Source organism: Scyliorhinus torazame, chromosome 8 (genome assembly GCF_047496885.1).
Source record: "Scyliorhinus torazame isolate Kashiwa2021f chromosome 8, sScyTor2.1, whole genome shotgun sequence".
Taxonomy (NCBI): domain Eukaryota; kingdom Metazoa; phylum Chordata; class Chondrichthyes; order Carcharhiniformes; family Scyliorhinidae; genus Scyliorhinus; species Scyliorhinus torazame.
Genome location: NC_092714.1, coordinates 137376028 through 137395393, shown reverse-complemented (window position 1 = coordinate 137395393; position 19366 = coordinate 137376028). Strand labels below are relative to the sequence as shown.

Genomic DNA, 19366 nt, shown 5'->3' with positions numbered 1-19366 from the left:
TAAAATTGTCCCTTAGTGTCCAAAAGGTTAGGTGTGTTTACGAGAATAGGGTGCGTCGTGGGTATAGGTAAGGTGCTCTTTCAAAGGGTTGGTGCAGACTCAATGGGTCGAATAGCCTCCTTCTGCACTGTAGGGATTCTATGATTCTATATATAGAATAATAGATACCCAGGAGTGAGTTACCTTTACATGGCAATGTAAGCAACAATTTTAGGTTTTGAAGCTGCCATGGTTAGACCTAATCAGCTGTTTCATTGTCTAAAATTATATCTCCTTTTCAATTGTAGCATTTACTTCCCTTTCATTCTATCTCCCCATGCCCCCCGCCCCAAACTTAGCCTCACTCACCCCTTTCTTCCAAAATATCCTCCTTCACATCAAAGGGCATATCCATCTAATTTGGTGACTTTCCATGACCGCTATCAATATCATTCAGTAAACAATTAACAGAATGTACATCTGCAGTGGGAGGAACCTGGGAAAAGGAGGTTTATGATCTTCTGATAAATTGCCATTCCGTAAAGGAAGGGAAGATCAGAGGGACCATCATCACTAACCTGATGGTGTGAACCTTCCCCTGAGTAGCTCAACTGAAAAGCGCTGTAAATGGCCATCCAGTCACACACAGGTGGTGTCTTGCCTGGGTAGAAGAGAGATGGACTTTATTATCCATGTCAAACACACAGCAATAATTGTAAGGAACAACATATAGCTGATATGCATCTTCTCGATATTAGATGTGTGTTTTCCTTGTAAAACCAACTATATTGAATTTCATAAACCCTGTTATGTTATTAACATCCCTAAATTAATCTGCCTAATCCCCTTCTGACTAGCTCCGAGGTTAAAGCAACTGAAGGAGAATATGTGTGATCTCACATGGGAAGCTTTGCCAGCAATGAAGGGGGATCCAATTGTTTACAACGTTCAGGCCATGGTTGGCAAAGACTCTGAATTTAAGCAGGTAAAGCCTCATTTACGTGTACTTGGACATTGCAAATGTAAATGTTGCTACAAAATTAGTCTGAACTGCTCTGACACTTTATGTTCTCTGCTCATCTTGTGAAGCACCTGTTAACTCGCAAATTTTTTCAAACCCTAGTTTTACTTTTACCCTGTTACTGTCTCTTGACTTGAGGGCGGCACGGTAGCACAGTGGGACGCACTGTTGCTTCATAGCGCCAGGATTCGATTACTGACTTGGGTCACTGTCTGTGCGGAGTCTGCACATTCTCCCTGTGTCGGCGTGGGTTCCTCCGGGTGCTCCGGTTTCCTCCCACAAGTCCGGAAAGATGTGCTTGTTAGGTGAATTGGACATTCTGAATTCTCCCTCAGTGTATCCGAACAGGCACTGTAGTGTAGCGATTAGGGGATTTTCACAGCAACTTCATTGCACTGTTAATGTAAGCCTACTTGTGACACTAATAAAGATTATTATTATTATGATACTGTGTTCTCCTTTCTCAAACAAAAAGAGGCGATGTCCACAGCTCTGCCAATCCACTCCAACAAAGGCAGTGTTGTGTCGCCTTTTGCCTAATAATCATTTTTTTTGCTGATGATACAGATGATAGCACAACCCACCCCACTGTCCACACACCAGAGAATAGGTGAATTCAATTGTCTAAGGCAGAGATTTAAACTCCGAGTTTCTGAATGAGTTTGTTGCTTTACAACTATGGGTACTGGCTTGTTAGTGAGGGCATTCTATTAAGATTTGAGCACCCGGTGATGCTACAGTGTTCTTACTACAAGGATCTTGGTTCCTCAGTTCATATTCATTCATGGGACATGGGCATTGCCGGCTAGGCCAGCACTTATTGCCCATCATTAATTGCCTCACTTACGAGGATCATAGAACATACAGTGCAGAAGGAGGCCATTCGGCCCATCGAGTCTGCACCGACCCACTTAAGCCCTCACTTCCACCCTTTCCCCGTAACCCAATAACCCCTCCTAACCTTTTTGGTCACTAAGGGCAATTTATCATGGCCAATCCACCTAACCTGCACGTCTTTGGACTGTGGGAGGAAACCGGAGTACCCGGAGGGAACCCACGCAGACACGGGGAGAACGTGCAGACTCCGCACAGACAGTGACCCAGCAGGGAATCGAACCTGGGACCCTGGCGCTGTGAAGCCACAGTGCTATCCATTTGTGCTACCGTGCTATCATTATTGGTGAAATAATTGAAGAAAAGTAAATGCTTTCCTTCAAATGTATGCATCCCTATGCTTCAGGAGTACTCTGATACAAATTTTGATTTAAATCCAAAAACAGATCCACTGCGCACTTGTGCAGCTTGAATGCAATGCAGGTTAGGTAATTGATGCCAGTGTTGTGGCCTCTGGGAACATGGTATTGCTGAATATACCCAAGTATGTAAAGGTGAATCTGGCACCAGAACATTGCATCATTAATCGATGCGTTTACTTCAAAGTAATTCATTCTCCGGTTGAAGCATCGATCAAATAAATAATTCTGTTGTATTTTTTAATTATTACCTAGGAACAAAATGAATCTAGATGGCAATTTCCAGCAGTTTTTATCAGTTCCATAATAGAACCTTTTTGTGATCTGCTTCTATTAACATGACTTACTAATATGATCAAACAGGACATGTATTCTACAGAATGACATGGAGTTAGCTTAATAACCAGTGTTTTACACAATTAAAGATTTCCTTCCTGAAAGTAACATTGTTAGTATGAATAGTGATGGTAATTAACTTTAGTCTCATCATTGATTATTAGTGAATTATTATTTACTTGCGTTCATCACAATCAGTTCAAATGTGTGGCAACTCATTGTAACTGGATTTCAATAACAAATTATTTTTCTGGACGTTTTTGACAATTGTGTGGTCATTCCTTTTTCTAAAAAACGGACATGAAAAGAGAAGGGGTGAAGTTGTTGAGTATTTCAGTGGTCTTATTATATGCTGCTTTATAATACTGTCATTTCTGTCAATTCATGTACTGGTTATGTTACTGGATTAGCAATCCAGAGACCTGGATTAATAATTTAAAGAACATGCGTGGAGTTACGGGGACAGGACGAGTGCTCTTTTGGAGGGCCGATGCAGACTCGATGGGTCGAATGGCCGCTTTCTGCACTGTAGACTAGGGCTCTATGGAAATCTCACCACAGCAGTTTCATGTTTTGAATTAAATTACTTTTGTGCTGCTTGTCTACACATGAGTGCTGCTTTGGGTGCATTAGAGCACCTAAATTGGAGTTTGATGAGTAAGTTTTAAGATTTAATTTCAGGGTTAATTTCTATCAAAAGTACAATCTTTTCTTTAATTTAACAATTAACTAAAAGTAGCTCTTTGAGGGAAGTTGAGGTTTTGTCCAGTTTGAAAACCGGTATACAGGCTCTGCTTGGTGCTGCGGCTAGTCAATTAAATAGTTGCGTTAAACTGGTTTTCAGAAGCTTGTATCGGGGAGAATTAATTTTGGCTGCCTACAATGCTATCATTTCTCAGCCTCCAGTAGCTGGCCCTTGCTTTGCTACATGGGATGCCCGTAAAGCAGTGGGAACTAAGCAACGCAGAGAGAAAGGTGAGAGTTTACAATCAAAATATTCCTGAGGAAAGCTACATAGTGCTTAGGTTAATTATATTGGGCCCAGATACTGGTTTACACATTTTATGCATTGTTATACAATTACTAACTCGTCACTAGGCTACAAAAGTCTCATGTTCTACCAAAGTGCATAAAGTAAGCATAAACATAAAGCTTAAGCACAAAAGGGGCTGATTTAGCACAGTGGGCTAAACAGCTGGCTTGTAATGCATCACGGGTTCAATTCCCGTACCAACCTCCCCGAACCGGCGCCAGAATGTGGCAACTAGGGGTTTTTCACAGTAACTTCATTGAAGCCTACTTGTGACAATAAGCTATTATTATTATTATTATTATCAATACATAATATGCAATGTATAATGCCAGGTATAATTTCCAAACAGTTTTGGACACTAAGGGCACCAACGGATATCGACTCAGGCAGAAAAGTGGAATTAGTGTAGAAGTTCAGGCATGATCTTAGTAACTAGCAGAGTAGGCTCGAGGGGCTGGTAAGACCTCCTCCTGGTCCCATTTCTTATAATTTATCAGTTGTGAGAGAAATTAAATATTCAGCAGCAATTATTGCACTCTATTAAATAGTATTTACCTGGCAAACTATCCAAATCTAAGACAGAGAAAGAAGATGCAGATAAATGTATTCAATTTTTAGATTTTTTTTTAGAAGTGGAAGGATTATTCTTAGTTATATTAAACCAGTTGAACCTGCTACCAACTTTGATACTAATTAAAACATCCATATAATTTAAATATTTGTGTAAAAAGTCTAGGTCTAGGTTCAAATATCTTTATAGACCAAATTACAGCTTTGGAAGAGGGATAAATGTTTCACGTTCATTATTTTATTTCTGGGCTTTATAGCTCAAACATGTGATGTAACTTCAGTCTCCAGAATAATATACAAGCAAAAACAGTCTAAGATTAGTTAACTTGCAAGAACTAACCAGACTTACAAAGATTTGGTTTGACTGCTGAAATTCCAAAGCAATGAACTAACTTCTCTGACATGGGTAGAATTTTTTTAGAATCCAGCATGAGTTTAAATTTGAGAAATTAGAAAATTCTTTATAAACTACAAACCTCCAGGTGATGGGTTCCAAATTTACAATTCATTCTAATAATGTGTTTTCAGAAAATAAGCACATTTTTGAATATGTAAAGTTATTCTGTTAAGAATAACATTGTGGTTTAATAAAGGATGCTGCTCAAGAGAGTAAAAAATATATCAGGTACATGGATCATAGTGGAACAAGGATAAATAGTCACCATCTGTTCAAGCCTGCTGCCTCAACATTAAACATTTATAATCACTGCACTGAACTCCTTCTCTACTCTCAACTTCACAACTCATCATGGAACAAAGCAACTTGCACATGTTCCAATGACAAATGATTCTCACCCCATTGTAATTGTATTTATCTTGTCCTTTACTTACATTAGTTACCATGCTAATGTAAAGGGAACATGTTTTATAAAATGCATTGTTATGCAGAATATATATAATTCAGGACCTCAACATAACAATCATACAAGTGTCAGTTTGGCTCAGTGGTGCCACACATTGTTATGATACGCAGACACACACATAATGATACACAGACAAGCAGCTAATGGACACACAAGTAATCACACAAGTTAGCAGAGAGTCGAACTCTCAGAGAACTGTGCTAACTGTGCTATTAGTTCAGTAAACCTGATTGAACTAACTTCAAGGTCTGGAGTATCTTTCTGATCTAAGCTGCATCTAGTTGCAGCCAGTGTTAGACCAGTGTACCAAACATGACATGAAAGCAGGAGACTACTAATTTAAGGTGGCTTACCTCAGTCCGTTCCGTGACGACCAGCAAATGTATCCCGGCACCATGGAGAAGATTCAGGCTCCTCACCAGCTCAGGACCTCCGGCAATCTCAGTGCCAACTGGCGGGCATTCAAGCAAAAGTTTCTGCTGTACATCGTAGCCTCAGACCTCGAAGGTGTGGCTGATGCAAGAAAGATTGCGTTTCTCCTCCCAGCAGCGGGTGATCAAGCCATCGAACTCTTCAACTCGTTTAACTTCACCGAAGGCCAGGACAAGACAAAGTTTCAGACCATCCTGGACAAGTTCGATAGTCACTGTGAAGTGGACACCAATGAAATCTTCGAGCGCTACATATTCAAACAACGTCTTCAAGGTAAAGATGAATCTTTCAATGCCTTCTTAACGAGCCTCCGCCTGCTAGCGCTGTCCTGCAGCTTTGGTGATATTGCTGACTCCATGATCAGAGACCAAATCGTGTTTGGAGTTCACTCTGATCCTCTGAGAGAGCAGCTCTTAAAAATCAAGCATATGACCCTGCCAGTTGCGATTGAAACATGTACAGTGCATGAGCACGCAAAAAATCGGTATTCCCAATACAAATCGGCTGAAAATGAGAAATTTGCCTCCCACGAGGCCGTGAGTGTGCAGGCCATCTCCCGGATGCAGCGCCTCAGCATTGAAGACAGCGGCCATCTCGCGTGTTTTTCCCAGAGCCCCACGCATGCGCGATGCGAACGGGATAAAGAAGCCACCGACACCCACACTGCGCAGGTGCAGATGGCTGCCGACCGCACTGCGCATGTGTGCCGATGTACACCGCATCACGATGCCGACGTCATGGCGTGCCCGAATTGTGGCAACGCCCACTTAAAAGGACACTGCCCTGCAAGAGGCAGGCAATATTTAAACTGCGGGAAGCCTGGACACTATGCAGCCTTGTGCTGGTCTGCGCCACCAGTCAGAGGCCAGCGCTCCCAATTCCGACAACAGCGCGTTCAGAATGTGCAACGACGATTAAAGGATTCTGATCCTGGCAGTACAATGGATCCAGAGGACGAATGCCTGGAGTCCGCCTACAGAGTGGGCATCATTACCACACGTAAACATGCCACACCTAAGTCATCTCGCATTCAGTCCATCCTCGCTGTGGATTCGGAAGACGAATGGCGTGCGGTGATGCAGGTCAACCGCTGCTCCATCCAGTTCAAGCTGGACACAGGTACTTCTGCCAACCTCCTCTCACAGGCAGCCTTCAAACACATCAAGAAGCCTGCCAGCACCTGGACTATGATGGTAATGCCATCACGGCACTGGGGTCCTGCCATCAACTCGTCTCCAACCGGAGTACCCATGCACAGCTAAGGTTTGAAATTGTCAAGCCGGACAGGGCATCCCTACTGGGCGCGCATGCCTGCAAAAAGCTAAACCTGGTGCAGCGGGTTTATTCAACGACATCCTCCAACGTGGATCTTCAAGCTGGCATTGATGACATCCTCGCTCAGTATCTCGATGTGTTTGACGGGATGGGCACTCTACCATATCGGTACAAGATCCTACTGCAACCTGATGCCAAGCCAGTGGTCCATGCACCACGCCGGGTCCCGGCTCCTCCGAAGGACCGCCTGAAGGAACAGCTCAAGGAGCTGCAGCAGCAGGGGATCATTTCGAGGGTAACCGAACCGACTGACTGGGTCAACTCGATGGTGGTGGTTTAAAAAAAACCTCTGGAGACCTGCGCATCTGCATTGATCCCAAGGATCTCAACCAGAATATAATGCGTGAACACTACCCCATCCCGAAGCGGGAGGAACTCACCAGTGAGATGGCACATGCATGTTTTTCACGAAGTTAAATGCATCACATGGATTCTGGCAAATACAGTTGGATGAGTCCAGCAGAAGTCTCTGCACCTTCAACACACCGTTTGCAGATACTGCTATAACCGTATGCCGTTCGGCATCGTCTCGGCATCGGAGATATTTCATCGCATCATGGAGTGGATGATGGAGGGCATCGAAGGGGTTCGTGTGTACGTGGACGACGTCGTCATATGGTCCACGACCCCTGAGGAGCATATTTCCCATCTCCAGCAGGTATTCCGCCGTGTCCACGCCAATGACCTGAAGCTGAACAGGGCCAAACATTGCTTTGGCATGTCGACACCCAAGTTCTTAGGCAACCAGATCTCTCAGCAGGGCGTGTGCCCCGACACAGACAAGGTCAAGACCATCGCAGCCATGAAGGTCCTGGAAGACAAGAAGGCGGTACTGCGCTTCCTGGGCATGGTTAATTTTCTGGGCAAGTTCATCACAAACATGGCCTCACACACCACGGCCCTACGAAACCTAGTGAAGAAGTCCACTGCCTTCGAGTGGAAGGCGGCCCATCAGGCAGAGTGGTTGGAGCTGAAAGCCAAGCTCACCACTGCACCCATATTGGCATTTTTCGACCCAGACAGGGAAATGAAAATCTCAACAGATGCGAACCAGGATGGCATCGGTGCGGTCCAGCTGCAGCATGATGACACTTCATCCTGGGCACCGGTTGCCTACGCATCAAGTGCAATGACACCCACCAAACAACGGTATGCACAAACCGAAGGCCTGGGCCTTCTCACTGGCATTTTCAAGTTTCACGACTATGTCTACGGCCTGCCGACATTCACAGTCGAGATGGATCACAGGCCCCTGGTCCACATTATCCACAAGGTACGACTTTGACCTGGTCTACACGCCTGGCAAGGAGCTCATCATTGCCAATACACTGTCCCGCTCCATCACCGTGCCTAGTGAACCACTGAACGTCATCCGGCAAATTGAGTCACAGGTTGAGTCACAGGTGCAGCTGTGTGCCAGCACTCTCCCGGCATCTGATGAGAAGGTGATTCGTATCCGTGAGGAGACATCCGAAGACCCCCTCTCGCAGCGTGTTATGCTGGCAAAAAGGGCAGTGCCCTCAATTTTTCAATGTAAAGGACGACCTGACGGGGTGATGGTATCCTCCCCAAAATCCATGAGGGCCACCTGTGTGTGGAAAAGTGCAGACGCAGAGCCAGGCAGGCTGTCTACTGGCCCGGGATCAGCCAGGACATCGTGAACATGGTCCTTAACTGTGCGACCTGTCATCGCTCCCAGCCAGCGCAGAGTAAGGAGACACTTCAGCAGTATGAAATCGAAACCTCTCCGTGGTCCAAGGTTGGCATCGACCTCTTTCATGCAAATGGTCGTGATTACGTGTTAATCATTTATTACTTTTCCAATTACCCTGAAGTCGTGAAGCTCTCAGACCTCACATCTCGGGCCATTATCAAGGACTGTAAGGAGACGTTCCCCAGGCATGGTATCCCACTCACTGTCATGAGTGACAATGGCCCGTGCTTCAGCAGCCATGAATGGTCTCTGTTTGCCCAGTCATATCAGTTCAAACACGTCACTTCCAGCCCACACTATCCGCAGTCAAAGGGAAAAGTTGAGAAAGGGGTACACACACTGAAGCAGCTCATCTGCAAGGCCGCGGATTCTGCGTCTGACATTCACCTTGCGCTGCTTGCGTAAAGGGCAACCCCACTGTCCACTGGCATGTCGCCGGCTCAACTGCTGATGAACAGGGACCTGTGAACGACACTTCCAGCCATACACGTGCCCAACCTGGATCACCTCCCGGTGCTGCAGAAGGTGCAGCAACTCCGAGACTGGCAAAAACAGGGCTATGATGCTCATGCCACCGATTTGCCCGTGTTATCCCCGGCAGACACTGTTCGGGTCAAGATCCCTGATGGAGGCTGGTCAGCTCCAGCTGTCGTTGTTCGACAGGCTGCCCCCGGCAGTATGTTGTGCATCTGGCTGATGGTTCTGTTGCGCGACGAAACAGACGGGCACTGCGCAAAGTTGCCTGCCCGCAACCACATTCTTCTCCGTTTCCTTCTGTTGTTTTGCCACCTCCTGATACCTCGACTCACGAGGCCACCAGTCAGTCTTCAATCCCACCCATCAAGGCGCTGTCGTCCCCACCACCATCTCTCCAGCAGTCGACCAGGATCAGACGCAAGCCACAGAGGCTGGACTTTTGAACATTTGTTCTGTTTGCTATGTTCTGTGTTCTTGCATTGGACAGCTGTTTTCACATGTACATGTGTTCACATCCACTACATGTATATGTGTTAATATTGGCCTATTCTTGTAAATACGTTCACATATGTCATCCAAACATTAAAAAAGGAGAGATGTCATGATATGCAAACACACACATAATGATATACAGACAAGCAGCTAATAGACACAGAGAACAGGACATGACCAATAAGCAGGCAGGACACTCAGGGGTGGGATCTGACTATAAAAGACACGAGGCGCTCACACTCCGCCTCTTTCCACTGATGAACATCTAGAGAGTCAGTCAAGGGTGTTGTTACAATCTCACACCTCCACCATGTGGCTAAGAGCTAGTCTGGTTCAGTCAAACAGAGTAACCACACTTAAGTTAGCAGAGAGTCGAACTCACAGAGAACTGCGCTAACTGTGCTATTAGTTCAGTAAACCTGATTGAACTAACTTCAAGGTCTGGAGTATCTTTCTGATCTCAGCTGCAGTCAGTTGCAGCCAGTGTTAGACCAGTGTACCTAACACGACACACCTCAGGAATCAGAAGGTCACGTGTTCAAGTCCCATTCCAGTGGAATATCGTACTGAAGGTGTACTGCATTAACAGATACTGTCTTTTCCATAAGATGTTGTTTTGACTGTTGAAATTAATGTTAAGGATCCCATTTCAATATTCAATGTCGAGGAAGGAATTCCTTGTATCCTGGCCAATGTTTATCCTTCAACTGACATTACTGGTAATGTAGCTGGTTGTTTATCTTATTGCTGCTTCTGGGAACCTGTATCCAATTTGGCGTATACCTACTGTTAGGTTCAGGAAAGGGAGGCAAAACTGAACTTTTTTTCTCCCATCTGTCTCTAAAAAGAGGTGTTTTATTTTGAAATAGGCTGAGATTTTTTAAGTGACTCACAGCAAACTCAGGAGTAACGTTTATTCACACTTCAACATAAAGCAGCAGAATTTGGAGGGAGAGAACCCATAAAGCAGCCAGGGAAAGGCTCATTTGTCGTCAATTGGTGGGGACGGGGGGTTGGGGGTCATAGATATTTGGGGTAGTTTAGGGGAGTAAAAGGGTAAAATTGACAGATTGTTTGAATCATGTTTATATTTGGTAATTGAATGTGTGTGGAATAAAATATATATTTTTTAAAAGAATAGGAAGATTTAGCAGTTTAACATAATCTTTATTATTGTCAAAAGTAGGCTTATATTAACAATGCAATGAAGTTACTGTGAAAATCACCTAGTCACCACACTCCAGCGCCTGTTCGGATACACTGAGGGAGAATTCAGAATATCCAAATTACCTAACAGCATGTCTTTCAAGACTTGAGTGGAAACTGGAGCACCCGGAGGAAACGCACGCAGACACGGGGAGAACGTGCAGACTCCACACAGACAGTGACCCAAGCCGGGAATCGAACCCAGGACCCCGGCACTGTGAAGAAACAGTGCTAACCACTGTGCTACCTTGCTGCCTGGAGAATTGAGTAGGAGGGAGGACTTTAGATTTCTGAGGCATTGGGAGAAGTTCTGGGACAAGTGGGACCTGTACAAGGGTTACACCTTAACAAGACTGAAACCAATGTCCTCGCAGGCTTGCTAGTGCTGTTGGGGTGTGTTTGTTTGGGGGGTGGGAACATTGAGGGAAATTCAGAGTGGGGAGGAGAAAAACTTGGCAGTGGGAAGCAAAAAAATATTAACTGTTAAGGAGAATCTATCAGCGGGTAAATAGAAAGCGTGGGAGTGTTTTATTGAACTAGAGTAGGCAATAGTAAGCCATTAGATGGGGTCAGAGTAGTGGAAACATCATAAAGCCTAAATTAGGGTTAATGTGCATGTATCAGAATGCACAAAGTATGCTTAATAAGGTTGGTGAACTACAGGTACATGTTAACAAATGGAATTGTGATATTGCTATAACAGAGACCTGGCTCAGTGTAGGGCAGAACAGGGTGTTAAATATTCCTAGGTGCAGGGTATTAGAAGAGACAGGAAAGGAAGACAAGGGAGGGGGGGAATGACAGTATTGACTATAGATTGCAATACAATACTAGAGAGCGAGGATGTTCCAGAGGGGTCAAGGGCAGAATCTCTCTAGCTAGAGGTAAGGAAAGAAAAGATTGCAATAACATTGATCGGTGTAGTATATAGACCACCAACTAGTGGTAAGGATGTGGAGAAATGAATTTGCAAAGTAATTATAGAGTTAATTATAGAATTATAACGGGGAACTTCAATTATCCAAACATAGATTGGAATAAAAATAGTGCAAGGGGGCAAGTGAGGCGAGAGTTCTGGGATGTTTTCAGGATAACTTTCTACAGCCATAATTTGCCGGTCCGACAGGGGTCCCTGGGGGGGCCTCCCTATTACAGCGGTCCCTGGAGGGGGATGGGGGGGAAGGTCTCCCAATTACAGGGGTCCCTGGGGTGTGGGGGGGGGGGGGTTGTCTCTATTACAAGGGTCTCTGGGGGCGATTTTTCCTATTACAGGGGTAGTGGGGGTGGGGGGAGGTCTCCCAATTACAGAGGTCCCGGGGAGCATGGATTTCTCCCTATTACAGGGGTCCCTTGAGGGTTCTCCCTATTACAGGGGTCCGGGGTTACAGGGTCACTCTATTACAGGGGTCCCTGGGAGCGGATTCTCTCCCTCTCTACAGGGGCCCCTGGGTGGCAGGGGGAGAGGCTTCCCCATTGCAGTGGACCCTGGGTGGGGGAGAGGTTTCCTCATTACAGGGGACCCTGGATGGGGGGGAGGTTTACCAATTACAGGGGTCCCGGGGGGGGGAGGTTTACCAATTACAGGGTTCCCTGGGGGGGGGCTGCCAATTACAGGGGTCCCTGGGGGGGGGGGGGGGGGGGGGGGGCGGAAGAGAGGATTCCCAATTACAGGCGTCCCCTGGGGGGGGAAGGGGGAGGTTTACCAATTACAGGGTTCCCTGGGGGGGTGGGCTGCCAATTACAGGGGTCCCTGGGGGGGGGCTCCTAATTACAGGGGTCCCTGCGGGGGGGGGGGGAGGATTCCCAATTACAGAGGTCCCTGGGGGGGGGGAGATTTGCCAATTACAGGGTTCCCTGGGGGGGGGGGGCTGCCAATTACAGAGGTCCCGGGGGGCATGGATTTCTCCCTATTACAGGGGTCCCTTGAGGGTTCTCCCCATTACAGGGGTCCGGGGTTACAGGGTCTCTCTATTACCAGGTACATGGGAGGGGATTCTCTCCCTCTCTACAGGGGCCCCTGGGTGGCGGGGGGAGAGGTTTCCCCATTGCAGTGGACCCTGGGTGGGGGAGAGGTTTCCCCATTGCAGTGGACCCTGGGTGGGGGAGAGGTTTCCCCATTACAGGGGACCCTGGGTGGGGGGGGAGGTTTACCAATTACAGAGGTCCCTGGGTGGGGGGAGGGGGAGGTTTACCAATTTCCGGATTCCCTGGGGTGGGGGCTGCCAATTACAGGGGTCCCGGGGGGGGGATTCCCAATTACATAGGTCCCTGGGGGTGGGGGGGGAGGGGGAGGTTTACCAATTACAGGGTTCCGCAGGGGGGGGGCTGACAATTACAGAGGTCCCGGGGGGCATGGATTTCTCCCCATTACAGGGGTCCCTTGAGGGTTCTCCTTATTACAGGGGTCCGGGGTTACAGGGTCTCTCTATTACAGGGGTCCCTGGGAGCGGATTCTCTCCCTCTCTACAGGGGCCCCTGGGTGGCAGGGGAAGAAGTTTCCCCATTGCAGTGGACCCTGGGTGGGGGAGAGTTTTCCCCATTACAGGGGACCCTGGGTGGGGGAGGTTTACCAATTACTGGGTTCCCTGGTGGCGTGGGCTCCCAATTACAGGGGTCCCGGGGGGGGGCTCCCAATCACAGGGGTCCCTGGGGGGGGGGCTCCCAATTATAGGGGTCCCTGGGGGGGAAGGGGCTCCCAATTATAGGGGTCCCTGGGGGGGGGGGAAGGGGCTCCCAATTATAGGGGTCCCTGGGGGGGAAGGCTCCCAATTACAGGGCTCCCTGGGGGAGGGCTCCCAATTACAGGGGTCCCTGGGGGGGGGGGGGAGGATTCCCAATTACAAGGGTCCCTGGGGGGGGGGGGAGGTTTACCAATCACAGGGGTCCCTGGGGGGGGGCTCCCAATTACAGGGGTCCCTGGTGGGGGGGGGGGGGAGAGGATTACCATTTACTGGGGTCCTTGGGGAGGGGGGGGTGAGGGGAGAGGTTTACCAATTACAGGTGTCCCTGGGGGAGGGGGGCTCCCAATTACAGGGGTCTGTGGGGGGGTGTTCCAATTACAAGGGTCCCGGGGGGGGGGGGTGGGAGATTTACCAATTACAGGGGTCCCGGGGGGGAGAGGTTTACCAATTACAGGGGTCCCTGGGGGGGGGCTCCTAATTACAGGGGTCCCTGCGGGGGGGGGGGAGGATTCCCAATTACAGAGGTCCCTGGGGGGGGGGAGATTTGCCAATTACAGGGTTCCCTGGGGGGGGGGGGGGGCTGCCAATTACAGAGGTCCCGGGGGGCATGGATTTCTCCCTATTACAGGGGTCCCTTGAGGGTTCTCCCCATTACAGGGGTCCGGGGTTACAGGGTCTCTCTATTACCAGGTACATGGGAGGGGATTCTCTCCCTCTCTACAGGGGCCCCTGGGTGGCGGGGGGAGAGGTTTCCCCATTGCAGTGGACCCTGGGTGGGGGAGAGGTTTCCCCATTGCAGTGGACCCTGGGTGGGGGAGAGGTTTCCCCATTACAGGGGACCCTGGGTGGGGGGGGAGGTTTACCAATTACAGAGGTCCCTGGGTGGGGGGAGGGGGAGGTTTACCAATTTCCGGATTCCCTGGGGTGGGGGCTGCCAATTACAGGGGTCCCTGGGGGGGGGGGGGGGGGCTCCTAATTACAGGGGTCCCGGGGGGGGGATTCCCAATTACAGAGGTCCCTGGGGGTGGGGGGGAGGGGGAGGTTTACCAATTACAGGGTTCCGCAGGGGGGGGGGCTGACAATTACAGAGGTCCCGGGGGGCATGGATTTCTCCCCATTACAGGGGTCCCTTGAGGGTTCTCCTTATTACAGGGGTCCGGGGTTACAGGGTCTCTCTATTACAGGTGTCCCTGGGAGCGGATTCTCTCCCTCTCTACAGGGGCCCCTGGGTGGCAGGGGGAGAAGTTTCCCCATTGCAGTGGACCCTGGGTGGGGGAGAGTTTTCCCCATTACAGGGGACCCTGGGTGGGGAGGTTTACCAATTACTGGGTTCACTGGTGGCGTGGGCTCCCAATTATAGGGGTCCCGGGGGGGGGGGCTCCCAATCACAGGGGTCCCTGGGGGGGGCTCCCAATTATAGGGGTCCCTGGGGGGGAAGGGGCTCCCAATTATAGGGGTCCCTGGGGGGGGGGGGGAAGGGGCTCCCAATTATAGGGGTCCCTGGGGGGGGAGGTTTACCAATTACAGGGCTCCCTGGGGGAGGGCTCCCAATTACAGGGGTCCCTGGGGGGGGGGAGGATTCCCAATTACAAGGGTCCCTGGGGGGGGGGGCTCCCAATTACAGGGGTCCCTGGTGGGGGGGGGGGGGAGAGGATTACCATTTACTGGGGTCCTTGGGGAGGGGGGGGTGAGGGGAGAGGTTTACCAATTACAGGTGTCCCTGGGGGAGGGGGGCTCCCAATTACAGGGGTCTGTGGGGGGGGTGTTCCAATTACAAGGGTCCCGGGGGGGGGTGGGAGGTTTACCAATTACAGGGGTCCCGGGGGGGAGAGGTTTACCAATTACAGGGGTCCCTGGGGGGGGGGGGGGGGGAGGTGGGAGGTTTACCAATTACAGGTGTCCCTGGGAGATGGGGGCTCCCAATTACAGGGGTCTGTGGTGGGGGGGGGGGGGGGGTGGGAGGTTTACCAATTACAGGGGTCCCGGGGGGGGGGGGGAGAGGTTTACCAATTACAGGGGTCCCTGGGGGGGGGGGGGGGGGAGGATTCCCAATTATAGTGGTCCCTGGGGGGGGGAGGTTTACCAATTACAGGTTCCCGGGGGGGGGGGGGGGTGTTTACCAATTACAAGGGGCCCTGGGGGGAGGATTCCCAGTTACATAGGTCCCCTGGGGCAGGAGGTTCTCCCTATTGCAGGGCTCTCTTCAGTGGTGGGGTCCCTTTGGCCATGGAGGTCCCTGGGAGAGTACTCCCTGTTACAGTGGTCCCTGGAGGGGAAGGGGGGGGGTTACACCCTTGGCCCACCGTGAGGTTCACCATGCCAGGAGCAAGCTGAGCAGCCCACAAGTATCCGCGCCCACGTGATTCCCGGCTGCAGGGGTAGGGGAATCACGAAGGGCCGGAGCATATGGCGCTGGGCCCGCTAAGTGGATGCCATTGGGTCATTAAGACCCATTTGTATTCATTTATATGCTCTTGCTGGTGCATGGCCTGGGCCTTGTGTCCGGGGTCTCAGAATCTCATTCAGGTTGGCATCTGACGTCGATCCCGATTTTTGCCCTGGCTTCCGATTCTCAGTCCCATCGGGGAACACAGCCTGCGTGTCCCAGGACGGAGAATCAACATACTCTCTCAACATACCCCAGCAGGGTATGTTGAGAGAGAAGTTATTAAAGCATTTAATATCTTAGGCATTATTAATGGGGGCATTGAGTCCAAGAGTAAGGATGTCATTTTGAACTTGTATAAGTCACTAGTTAGGCCTCATCTGGATTACTGCATCCAATTCTGGGCACCACACATGAGGAAGGATGTGGAGCATTGGCATACTGAGGAGATTCACAAGTATAATTCCAAGGGTAAAGAACTGTAGCTATGAGAATGAATTGGAGATGTTGGGATTGTTTTCCTTGGGGACAAGAGGACTGAGAGGAGACTTGACAGAGGCATCCAAGATCCTGTATATTCAGGGTAAATTGAGACTGTTCCCACTCCAGAGCATCGAGAACTCGAGGGCACAGATACAAAATAATTGGAAAATGGAGTAAAAGTGAGGAGGATTTTTTTTACCACCCGGATGTTGGTAGGTGCCAGGAATGAACTTTCTGAGAGGGTGATCATTTGATAGAGGTATTCATTTAAAAAAAGATTGCTATCTGAAAAGAAAGAATATGCAAGGTTAGGGGAATGGAGCAGGGGAGTGGGAGTAGGTAAAATGCTCTTTTAGAGAACAGTGCAGACCCAGTGTGCTCAATGGCCTCCTGCTCTGTAAAGATTCTGTGATTTAAAAGCTCATATCAGTAGAAGTGACGATGAAATTATCAAGTTGTTGTTTAAAAACCCAACTGATCCAGTGCCCAAAGATTAGCAGGTTGGGTGGATTGGCCATGCTAAATTGCCCCTTAGTGTCCAAAGATACACAGGTTATGTGGGGATACGGGGATAGGAGAGGGGAATGGACCTAGGTAGAATGTTCTTTCAGAGGGTTGGTGCAGACTCGATGGGCTAAATGGCCTCCTGCACTGTAGGGATTCTATGGAATGTCATTTTAGTTAACCCATTTGGCCTATATATCATTCAAGATCCATACTGAGATGGCTGACTCTTGACTGCCCTCCAAATTGACTTTACAACATATTTTGTTGTACTAAACAATGGAAGCACATTCACCACACAGGCTGCAATCGTCAAGCAAAAGATCCATCACCTCCTTGGGGCAACCAGGGATGAGCATTAAATGCCAGCTTTTCCAACAGGCTGAGGGTTAACTTGTTTATCCATCATCCCTGCATGTGCTGACCCACGTTGGCTCCTTGTCTGTCAATATCTCAAAGTTAAAATTCTCATCTTTATGTCCCAAAAATGCTCTTTTAGAGAACAGTGCAGACCCAGTGTGCTCAATGGCCTCCTGCTCTGTAAAGATTCTGTGATTTAAAAGCTCATATCAGTAGAAGTGACGATGAAATTACCTTTCCATGACCTAGCCACTCCCTATCTTCTCCAACCCCACAACCTTCTGAGAGTTCTGCATTCCTCTAGTTCTTCACCTCCTATTTCCATCATCCCATCATTGGTGGCAGTATCTTCATAATAATAATCACTTATTGTCACAAGTAGGCTTCAATTAAGTTACTGTGAAATGCCCCTAGTCGCCACATTCCGGCGCCTGTTCGGGGAGGCCGGTACGGGAATTGAACCCGCGCTGCTGGCCTTGTTCTGCATTACAAGCTAGTTGTATAGCCCACTGTGCTAAACCAGCCCTTCATCCCCATGTTCTGGAATTTACTCCCTAAATCTCTCTGCCTCCATCATTTTAAGACGCTCCTTAAAACCTGGCTCTTTGACCTGACCTAATATGTGACTAAATGTTAATTTTTGTTTTTGTTTGATACTTCCTTATTCATATCTTAAGTGCATTGAGCATTGTGCTATGTTAAACTGCTATATAAATGAAAGTTGTTTAATATGAACAAAACTAATACATTCATACTATTTTTAGTGTTAATGCTATCCAACTTTAAACTAGTTTGACTTATATAATTCAACTAAACAAACAAACAAAAATATAGCAACCACATTCTATATTTTACATTCTCTAGTTGTTTTACCAGTTTAAATAGAGATATTTATTATATTTACTATTAAGATTGACTCCATAGGGATATGTCTCTTATTCAGAGGTGCACATCTCAACTGGACCTTCAGCGTATTACAGTGTGAACTGCACTTTTGAGGTGTTCTAAGGACTATAAAAGGAAGAATGTGCATATAGTGACTTTGTCCAAAATAGTTTTACAGCTAATGGTAACAAATGGGAAATATATGTGGGATGATTTTGAAGTGCAGCCATTGTTGTAATGTAGGAAACAAGACAGCTAATTGCCCATAGCAAGGTTCCACAAGCAGCAAATTGATGTTGATTGAGAGACAAATATTGGCCAGAATACCCAGGGAGAACTTTCCTGTTATTCTTCAAAATATTGGCACATCCACTTGAAAGAGCAAGTGGGGTCTCTGATGAACATCTCATCCAAAAAGCAACATCCCCAGCATTGCAGGACTTCCTCAGTACTATAATTGAGTGTTAACCTGGATGATGCGCTGATGTGGGATTTGAACCCACAACCTTCTGATTGGGGGGGGGGGGGGGGGAGGCAAATGGAGTTTTGTCCTTCATTGCTAGAGGGATGGAGTTTAGGACTAGGGAGGTTATGCTGCAGCTGTATATGGAGTTAGTGAGGCATCACCTGGAGTATTGTGTTCAGTTTTGGTCTCCTTACCTGAGAAAGGACGTACTGGTGCTGGAGGGTGTGCAGAGGAGATTCACTAGGTTAATCCCAGAGTTGAGGGGGTTGGATTACAAGGAGAGGTTGAGTAGACTGGGACTATACTCGTTGGAATTTAGAAGGATGCGGGGGGATCTTATAGAAACATAAAATTATGAAGGGAATAGATGGGATCTATGTGGAGAGATTGTTTCCACTGATGGGTGAAAGCAGAACTAGGGGGCATAGCCTCAAAATAAGGGGAAGTAGATTTGGGACTGAGCTTAGGAGGAACTTCTTCACGCAAGGATTTTGAATCTATGGAATTCCCTGCCCAGTGAAACAGTTGCGGCTCCTTCATTAAATGTTTTCAAGACAAAAATAGATAGTTTTTTGAAGAATAAAGGGTTATGGTGTCCGTGCAGGAAAGTGGAGCTGAGTCCACAAAAGATCAGCCATGACCTTTGGTGGAGCAGGCTCGAGGGCCAGATGGTCTACTCCTGCTCCTCGTTCTTGTGTTCTTATGAAAAAGTGCCTCTATTGAGCCATAGCTAACAGCTCAACATCTAAATGTTTATCCGCATGCTAAAACTCCAATACATAACCATACGTTGTTGATCCTGTAAGGAATATTATTAATGGAATGACGAGATGCTATATCTGTAGTCGTTCTTTCAAAATGGGATTGGCTGATTTCAGACCTGGTTTCAG

The 19366-nt window shown here is 48.1% G+C and overlaps 1 protein-coding gene across 5 annotated transcripts in view; it reads left to right on the top strand.

Moving 5' to 3' along the window:
• The window catches only part of fndc3a (fibronectin type III domain containing 3A), a 406018-nt gene that overhangs the window by 379843 nt on the left and 6809 nt on the right, over positions 1–19366 (top strand). For all 5 annotated transcript variants that reach the window (XM_072514248.1, XM_072514250.1, XM_072514247.1 and 2 more), the window contains one exon: positions 837–964. In XM_072514248.1, coding sequence (XP_072370349.1) covers positions 837–964 — 128 coding nt within the window. The remainder of the gene's footprint in view (positions 1–836; positions 965–19366) is intronic.